Source organism: Chrysochloris asiatica, unplaced genomic scaffold, assembly GCF_000296735.1.
Source record: "Chrysochloris asiatica unplaced genomic scaffold, ChrAsi1.0 scaffold00394, whole genome shotgun sequence".
Lineage (NCBI taxonomy): Eukaryota > Metazoa > Chordata > Mammalia > Afrosoricida > Chrysochloridae > Chrysochloris > Chrysochloris asiatica.
Window position 1 is genome coordinate 1616643 of NW_006408912.1, and position 10155 is coordinate 1626797.

The window sequence follows — 10155 nt, forward strand, 5'->3', positions numbered from 1 at the left end:
GATACACATAGCATAACTATGAATTGGAATTGGGATTGACTCAACAGTTAAAGAAACAAAAACCAAATCCACTGCTAGGGAGACGCTTCTCACTCCTACCCATCCTATAGGACAGACTAGAAAGGTGCCATAAGGTCACCAAGGCTCTCCGGACACAGACTGCCACACCTTTTATCTGCAGAGCAGCTGGTGGGTTCGAACAGACAACCTTTTGGTCAGCAGCCAAACACTTATTCACTGCACCACCAGTGAATCATCCGTAGCTAATTTTGTCAGAGATTAATGCATACAAAGATTTTACCCCAGTACTTGGCCTAGAGGAAGCACTCGACAAAGGTTGGCTTTTATCCCCCTCATCATTACATTGTCCTGTAACTATGACATTTTTAGGACTCCTGGTGTGGCGCTGGTGCGAACCACAAGGTCAGCAGTTCAAATCCACCAGCTGTTCCTTGGAAATCTTATACACAGGGTCGCTATGAGTTGGAACCGACTCGACAGCACTTAACAACAATGACACGTTTAAGTTTCAGAAAAGTCCAAAGCAAGAAGATTAGCTGCCAGGCAAACTCCAAGAGCTGCCTAGTCCCACCTAGCACTGACTGCCACCCACAGAATCATGGCCAGATGTCCACATCCTGGCTCCATTGTCATCCATCAGCAGAGGCCAAGAAAGCCAGTGGCTGGGAGCACATGTCGCAGCCGACCCCTTCTTGGGGGCCAGTCTTCAGTCTGTCCATTTGGAGCTCACTTGATGCTAACTTGGTTTCCAGGGAGATGCTGGGGCAAGAAGTGCCAGCTCCTGTTCCCCAAATCTCTAGGGCTTCACTGTTCTCCTATCACGTGACAGCATTGTGTCATAGCAGTCCCTGTATACAAACAAGTCAGACTATTTAAATGTCCTTGTGAAAAAGACACTGCCTTCTCTAATTTACAAATCTATTCAGACCCTGGCTCCTTGCTTGATTGTGTCAGAACATTTTCTCTTTCTTCCTCTTCCTCAACTCTTCATGAAGAACTAGAGGACCGTTTGGAAAGTTCAATCGTTGTAATAAAAAGTCATTAAGTCTCTAGAGATGTGAGGAACTGAAAATGACTAAATAACTTACGGCATATGTTCACACGTATCATTACATCACAAATGCCGTACGTTACTGGCCACTAAATGCTTCATTATCTAAGTCTACTCATAAATTTTCCCTCCTGCCAAACAATATACAACGTGTCTCAGTCTTGGAGCACTAGGGTGCCTTTAATGCTTTTAATCTTCAGAATCAGGTCCCAGTTGGATAAGAAAGCAATTCCATGTGAGCAAAGGGAAATGACTAAAGATGACAAACTGCTCACTTCCAGCACTAGTTCCCACTCATGTGAAATGCCGTTAGGTCACAAATAAGATTATATGCATAACCAAGTCCTACAGGCATGCTGACTAAAGTTAAAGGAGTCCAGCAACATCTCAAATTGACAAGTGTGACTGAGTTGGATTGAAATTTCTAATCCCTCCCTAAAGGCCTAATAACCTGGTCCAAATCACAACTGAAACCCAGTTGAGGAGACAAGTTTCTCCAGAAAGTATTTGGCACCAACGAGAAGAATGACAGATTTGAACAGATAAATATTGGTGTGGGTGAGGAGGCAAGGGGAGTGGAGGGGGAAGCCAGAAAATCTGAATCACCTAGGCTTTCTGCTCCCCTAAAGGTTTACAGCCTTGGCAACCCTATGCAGGGTGGCTGTGAGTCAGAGCCGACGCCACAGCACACCACCACCACCACCTACTAACAAACCCTTATAGTTTAATAAAGGAAGGGAGGAAAGGAGGAAGGAAAATAAATGGAGAATTATTCTTTTTCCAGCAGGAGTTGACATAACTTTAGTGAACAAAACATTGCTGAATATATGAGTAAATATTCAAGCGGTCACTATTTTGTATTACAAGAGGATTGGATTATCTATAAGAGGAGAGGCATTAAGCATTTTGCTTGCAGTTTGGTAAGAAAGGCTATTACATTAGAATTAAATATTCTATTTAATTAAATACATATACATTAGAATTAAATATTCAACATTAAAAAAACAGGATCGTTTTATGAGTAGGTATACAAGTTTTCCTCTGGTCTTGAAATCACTTTCAGTACAAGTTATAATAATCCAGGAGCCCTAGTGTGGTGCTGTGGGTTAATGCGTTGGACTGCAAAATAGGTTTGAACCACACAGTCAGCAGTTCAAGCTCACCAGCCACTCCTCGGAAACTGATGGCACTTAACAACAACAATCTTTATGAGAGCAGGTCGCCAGGTCTTTTCTCCCAGGGAGGGACTAATGGGAGGAACAAATGACCTGCAAGCGCTTAACTATTGCATCACTAGGGTTCCTTATAGTAAAATCTAACCCCAAACCAAACACACTGCCATCACATCATTCCCAACTCATAGCAGCCCAATGCAGGGTTTGTGAAACGAAATCTTTACCAGAACAGAAAGCCTCATCTTTCTCCACAGAGCAGTTAGTAGGCTTTAACTGCCAAACCTTCAGACAGCAGTCTAACGCCTAAGCCACAGTGCTACCACCAAGGATCCTTATTGTAATGACTGTTGTTGTTAAGTGCCATCAAGTCAGTTCCGACTCGTGGCGACCCTACATAGGGTTTCCAAGGAACATTTGGTAGATCTGAACTGCCAACCTTGCAGTTAGCAGTCTAGTGCTAATCCTACAGCGTCACACCATAATTTCTAGCCCAGGTATCCTAATCTTAATAGGGTAAGAACAGTAAGGATTTGGCTTTTCTTTCCAAATCAGCCCTGTTGTTGTTAAGTGCTGTCGAGTAGGTTGCAATCCATATAGGGTTTCCAAGAAGCAGCTGGTGAGTTTGAACCACCGACACTGTGGCTCAGTGTTTATCCTACAGGGTCATACCAGGACTCTTGTTATTAATAACAAAAACAACAACGATAGCATCACAGTAGTATTAATAATGACAGTGGTGGTAGTGGTAGTAACAGCAGTAACAATATTAGCAATAGCAAAATTAACGGCAATAATTATTATCCATCACTTATGCTATACTGGCTAAGTATTAAACACTATTCTAAGCATGAATCAACTTCTTCAATCCTCACAGCACTCCTATAAATTACATAGCTATTATCAGTATCTCTGTTTTAAATAGTTCCAGCAATCTCTCTTGTTATTTTTGTTGTTGTTAAAACTACTAGAGCTATCTTCGAAAGAAAGATACTTGAAATCATAAGAAAACAAGGAGAGGAAAAGGAGTCTGCCCAAGGTCACACAGCTGAATAGCAACAGAACCAGGACTCAAGCCCAGGGAGCCTAACTCAAAAGTCTGACCTCCAAAGTCTGTATGAAGGTAAGTCAAAAAGTATTGCCTCCATTATTCCAGAGCACACAAGCATGGGTTTATTCCAAACAAAGCATGCTTAAACATGTCTCTGTGATCAGCAGGCAACTGCAGACAAGTTTTCTCAGTAATACATTTGCTTTAGTGTAGTTAGGTTGTCTTCAATAAAAGGTCCGATCAAAATAGTGGCTTCCAACGGGATCTGCTGGGCCAGTTAATTTTAAGGCAAAGAGGTCAGCTTAGAAAATTACAGCAACTGATTTTGGGGATTCCCAAGGGATAATCTTAATAGATTTTCTTGAAGGACACAGGACAATCACGAGGGATTATTATGACGACCTTATAAGAGAACGAAAAACAGCATTGGTGAGAAAAATGCAAGGAAAGTTGCACTGAGGAATGATTTTCCATCACAATACTATTTCAAGGGTAGCCAGGGTTGTCCTAAAACAGAGAATTTCATTGGAAAACCTTACCTCTGTCCACCCTACAGAGTCCTGGTGTGGCACTGTGGGGCAAAGCACTGGACCACAAGGTCAGATGAACCCCAAGGTTGACGACTCAGCCGCTCCCTGGAAACCTTATTCAGGGTCTCTATGAGTGGGAACCAACTCGACAGCACTTAACAACAATAATAGTCCACCCTACAGCCCTGATCTGGGCTCTTCAAACTTCCTTTGGTCCTAAAATTCAATGAATCTTTAAAAGGAACACAAATTTGAGTTCCTTGAAGATGCTAAATCTGCTGTTTTGATGTGGTATAAATCAAAGAGTGCAGAATAATTTGGGGATTAGAGAGATGGAAACATGGCCTTCCGAAGTGTACAGACCTGGGGAGAGGACAGGGGAGTAAATCACTGGCTAAAGTATAGACACGTGTTAACTGGGGTGATGGGGAAAGCAACAAGAGGGAGGGTGGCAGAAAATGATGAAGGCAGGGGAAGACATGAGAGGAATGCAAGAGTTAAAGGGAACAGAGGTAAATACTGTTAGATATACAATCTTGCAATAACAATGATCTACAGGAGTCCTAGTGTAGCCATGTAGGATAATCACTGGACTGCTAACCACAAAAGCAGCAGTTCAAACCTACAAGCTGCTTCACGGAAACCCCATGTAGGGTAGCTGTAAATCAGAATCAACTGGATGGCACTTAACAACAACAACCATGGGCAGATACATGGATAGATAGATACACAGACTAAACAGATGTGGGAAGGAGAATGGGGGCATACCCACAAATATATATGTTGTTGTTGTTAAGTGTTGTCTAGTCGATTCCAACCCATAGCAACCCTGTACAGGGTTTCCAAGGAGCAGCTGGTGAGCTTGAACCACTGACCTTGCCGTTCAAACGACTCTGCAGTCTGATGCATTAGCCCACAGCGCCACACCAGGACAAATATATATAGTACATGGGTTTTACTTTTGTTGCAAACGTATCCATGAATGTGGTGGAGAATAGGGAAACAAAGTTATAAAAACTTCTTAGACATTACTAAACACCTTGAGATCGAATCTGTTGAGGCTGGGGCCTCAGGACCATAGTCTCAGGGGACACCATGGTCAATTGGTATGACAGTGTACAAAGACAATGTTCTGCATCCTACTTGGGTGAGTAGCAACTGGGACCTTAAAAGCTCCTAAGTAGTCATCTACTGGTGCAACTATTGGTATCTTTCTGTGTGGAGAAAAAACGATGATGAACACTGATGATACTTGTCAACAACTAGTTCAGTTGACTAATAGACCATGTGAGCGTCAGTCTCCAGGCCTCTGAGACCAGAAAAACTACCATTACCAACTTCTCTGAAATGGATCACATTAGAAGGTCCTGGATAGAGTGGGAGAAAATATGGAACAAAACTCAAAATGGCTTTCTGGTCAATTAGAGACTGGTGGAACCCCATGACTATGGCTCTTGGTTATTCTTGAGGTCTAAATCTAAACTCACCCCTGAGGCTCAATTTTCAGCCAAGCAATAGATAGACAGATAGTGGGGACCACAACACTAGTTAGGTATGCACACCATAGAATGGTCAGCCATTCTAAAGCAAAAGGGCAAAATTCAGAAGACTGGGGAAAGAAGGAGGAATGGAAACAAGAAACACAGAGAGAAAGTGGGATAAGTAATGTCCCATGGAGGGAACTACAAACACTGAGATGAAACGAAGTACATGATTTGTTGAGTGTAAAACTGATGATCTGCTCTGTAAACCTTCACTCAATTCACAACGAAATGTTTTTTTTAAAAAAAACGTGTATAGACCTAGATGAAGGCTAGGTTGAGAAACAACAGCTTCACATTTTGATATTTTGGTTTAATAAAAGGTTTCTATGATTTTGTAGCAATACTTTTTGACTTAGCCCCTGGTTAAATCACTCAGCTGTTAAATCAAAAGGTCAGGGGTTCAAACCCACCAGCTGCTCCATGGAAGAAAGATATGGCAATCTGCTGCTATAACCTTGGAAACCCTACACTGGACTGGAAAATACAAGGTTGGCAGTTCAAACCCACCAGCTGCTCTTGGAAATCCTATATGTAGGATCGCTGTGAGTCAGAATCAACTCAACAGCAACAACAACACTGCACTGGCCTATAGGGCCGCTATGAATCCGAATCAACTCCCTGGTAACGGGTTTGATTTTTTGGATTTATACTTCGCACCTTGATTAGGAAGTTCTTCTAGAAAAGGAAAAGGAAAAGGAAAATGAAGCCGAAGCCTAGGGGTAGATCCCAACTTACGGCAACCCTACAGACAGAGTAGAACTGCTCCAAAGGGTTTCCGTGGCTGCTGTAAATCTTTATGGAGGCAAACTGTCACATGTTTTTCTCAAGGAGCAGCTGGTGTGTTCCAAGCAACAACCTTTTGGCTAGCCATCCATTGTGCTCCCCCTAAAACTCCAAAACCAAACTCACCATCATCAGGTTGATTCTGACTCATAACCACCCTGTATAGTGTTTTCAAACCTTTAAATCTTTACAGGAGCTGAAAGCGTCACCTTTATCCCACAGAGCAGCTGGTATGGTTAAACTGCTGACCTTGCAGTTAGCAGTCCCGTATTTATCCAAGAGAGCCACCAGAGCCCCCGTACCTGCTATCACTGTTGTTAAGTGTCATCAGGTCAGTTCCTACTCACAGGGACACCATATGGGTTTCTGAGGAGTGGCTGGTGGGTGTAAACCGCTGACCTTGTGGTTAGCCATCAAGCGCTTATCCTATAGCTGTTGTTGTTAAGTGCCGTAGAGTCAGTTCTGACTCATAGCAACCCTGAATGGTTCAAACCGACCTTGTGGTCCAGTGCTTATCTTACGGTGCCACACCAGGACTCCAACCTACTGCTAATAGTTCCTTAGACTCTGCTACGTCCTTTAGGAGTCTCCCCAACCCACGCTAAGACATGTAGCCTGTTCCTACAGCTATAAAAAGTCACTGAAAGTGCTATCAATCAACAGGATCTGTTCCCACAGGTGGGTGACCACATCAAGCCTAACTACACCAAAGCGTTTACCTTTGCCAACTATGGCAGAAGTTTGGGGTAGGGTGGGGTAGGAGCTCAGTTCCCAGGCCACATTTCCTGCCCAGTAACACAGTCCTCAAATAGCCAGGCTGCAGGCCGAGACATTCCTCACTAACAAGTTATCTCCCGGAGCTTGTTCTTTGAGCCTTTATTAAGAATGAACGTTTTCTGACCAACTCAGGACTCCAGGACGACTAAGGACTGAAGAGGAGAGGCTAGCAGCAAAGTTTGTTTATTAACCTGCTGCACCCAAGGGAACATTTTTCTGAAAGGGTGAAATTCCTGACTACTCAAAAGAAGAAGAAAGAAAAAAAAAAAAGCCTTTGGGAAATTCAATCACCAACCAAACAAAAGTGGAAAACAAAGACCTACCAATGAGGATGTGACCGCCAGATAATGTAGCCCCTAAAGGAGAGGCAATTGTCTCGAGATAACAGTCCCCACGGGAATTCAGCTCACACTAAGTACTACCTTATTGCTGTATTAGCCAAGGAATCTTTGTTCACAGGGCAACTGCGCACAAAACCATCTGTTACAGCTCCTGGGATTCCCAAGTTTGTAGAAGCTATTGACATTTCAGGAGGAACCTCCTGGAAAGAAGGGGGCTGGGGCTGAGGGGGAGCAGTCTTTATTTTTCCCTGGAGTGAGTATCTTTTTATATAGCCTGGGAGGGAAAGCTCTCCTTTCCTGAAACTGAACTCCACATTTGAAAAGTGATAGGCGCTTTAATAATGCACTCGACTCACGACAAGGCTGCCTAGCCCTTAAGCCAGATGCCCCATTCTGTTTGGCACAGTTTCTAATTGGTAGAAATGGTAAAGTAGCAAGAATAATGCCTAAATGTCCAACTGACTATAGGGCCTAATGGGACACTACTTTCTTAGGAAATGTTTTCTATCTTGATATGGGTAGGGGCTATAATAAAATACATGGAGTCCTGGTGTGGCACTGTGGCCTCAGGCGCTGGACTGCAAAGTCAGTTTGACCAACAAGGTCGGTGGTTCTAGCTCACTGGCTGCTCCTCGGAGACCCTATACAGGGTCACTATGAGTCAGAATCAATTCGACAGCACTTAACAACAACAACAATTCCAATTCATGGAGGTATACACTTAAGATTTGTGCACGTTGTGGCATGGAACATCAAAAAAAGTGTTTTTTTAAAGCAAACTGTGTGAATGTTATGTTAAAGACACTGGAAATAAATCACTTGTCATCAAGAATATTAAGCTTGCTCTCCCGTTAACTATAGTCTCCCTTTCTACCCACTTACCTCCAAAATCTCCACCTGAAAATTAAGTTCTAAAATCTGAAAAACACTGTTATCCAACTCTTCTTCACTAAGCCAGTAACCACAAATGCCAGGGTGTACCCTGTGAGCCCAAGAATGCAGAGACAGCAAGCACCTGTCACACCCCAAACCTTGCCAGCCACATATCAAAAATAAAGAGCACAACCTTTTTTTTTCTCATCTGGCCACGAGATATCAAATTATGAGAGACAGGCTTGGGGCTTTTCGCAATAAAGTCTTGTGATTCTTTAATCCTGTTTTTAAATAGTTGTTTCTCTCACAAAGTCGACAGTTCAAATCCACCAGCCACGCCTCGGAAACCCTATACAGGGTCCCCACAAGTCAGAACATACTTGATAGCACTTAACAACAACACAGTTATGGATAACACTCTTGCTTGCAGGGAGCAGGTTAATCCTGTAGGGTGCAGGCCTCTGGCCGCAGGATTGGGGCGATTTCCCAGAGCTCCGTAGGTTTAAATCTGTAGCATCCTCGCTGAGATCTGCGGTGCCACGGAGGGATAACACTTGGTCATGACTTAGCCATTCACTTCCTCCTTTGAACTCACAAAAGAGAAGGGCTGCCTGTCACCGGCAGAAAAGGTCAAATTCACCTTCTGCTGAGACTCTAGAAAGGCTACCCAGAGAGGCAGGGGCTCCTTGCATGGTAACGGAGGGTCACCTTTCGTCCTCAAGCCCTCCAAGCGTTCTGAACCTCACAGATACGTCATTTCAGGAGCGCAGGGCCAGCAAGCCTACATCTACAGATAGGCATCGAGAATCTGGATCACCCAGCCAGAGCTTCCTGGACTGAGCCGAGAGCTCCAGTGATTTCCCTGAACTGCCAACGAGTCATTTAAGAAGTGTAATACGCCACCGGGACCGGGTACCACGGAGCCCACTCCGCCGCCTCTGGGACGGAGGCAGGACTGCCAACGGCTGAGTAGCGTCTATGAGCTTGGCGCGTTTGCAGGTGGGTCTCCCAAGCTTCCCCGGCCCTGTGCGCTGTGCCAGGCTTACACCTGATTTTTGCCAAGAATCCAGCAAGAGGCTCCGGTGGAGACTCTGCCAACTCTGTTCCTGAGGGGTAGGGAAGGGGGCCAAGAGGTGCAATGTGGGGCCCAGAGGGTACCACAAAATGCAACCCAGGCAAGTACTCTGGGGATTCAGCCTCCAGCGGTCTTTGCGGCGCTTCAGTTCGCACTGCGCTTCCTCCTGCAGCGCCTGGAAGCCGCAGGAACTGAGATTTGCACCGCGGCCAGGTTGGAGAGATGGAATAACAAGGGACCGCTTCCAGTCTCCTCACGCTTACAACTTGACTGCAATGCCCCCCAATCACGCCCACCCTCGCCTGGGCCAAAAGACCAGGAGATCGCATCTTGCCCGAGGCCCTGACGGGTGACCTGGAGCAACTGGCAAAGGAAACTGGGGGAGACGCGACTGGACCTGCAATCCCACAGTGAGCGGGTCTCTAGGTCGGGGCGCCCCGAATAGGCCGCCAGCAAACCGCAGTCACCTACCTCGATCCACTTCTGCGCCTCGAAGAAGGCTGGTTCTGGTGGGGGCTCGGGCTGCAGGGGCTGAAGAGCTTCTAGACCAAGGGCGGGACAAGCCATTTGCAAAGCCCCGCGTCCGCTCAAGAGCTGGGCCACCGGGATGAGGACTACTGTCGCCGCCGCCGCTGCCGCCGCCGCCACCGCAGGCGCGCGCTCCCCGCCCCTTCCCGCCGGCTCGCTCGCTCGCTCGCTCGCTCGCTCTCCCCTCCCTTGGCCTCCCCTCCCCCGCCCGGCGCAGGTCCCAGAGGAGAGCCGCGCGCACTGCTGGAGACGCCGCCGCAGCTGTTCCCTGCGCTGCCTGGGCCGGGCCGCGCCGAGAGTCCCCGCGGGAGCGAGCGCCGAGGCTCCGGGAGCTCCCTCTCCTCCCCACCTTTTCTGGCCTCTCCGCCTCGGAGGGGGCAGCTCAGCTACCGACTAAAAATAACCTAGA

At 46.0% G+C, this 10155-nt stretch overlaps 1 protein-coding gene across 3 annotated transcripts in view; it reads right to left on the reverse strand.

The window, feature by feature from the left end:
* Window positions 1-9844, reverse strand: part of LIMCH1 (LIM and calponin homology domains 1) — a 567717-nt gene extending 557873 nt beyond the window's left edge. The window contains exon 1 of one of the 3 annotated variants that reach the window (XM_006876603.1): window positions 9690-9804. In XM_006876603.1, the coding sequence (XP_006876665.1) occupies window positions 9690-9785 (96 nt within the window). In that variant the 5' untranslated portion in view covers window positions 9786-9804. Of the gene's footprint in view, window positions 1-9689 lie in introns of all 3 variants that reach the window. The other 2 variants (XM_006876602.1, XM_006876604.1) reach the window with 2 other exon arrangements.
* Between the last annotated feature and the right edge of the window lie 311 nt (window positions 9845-10155).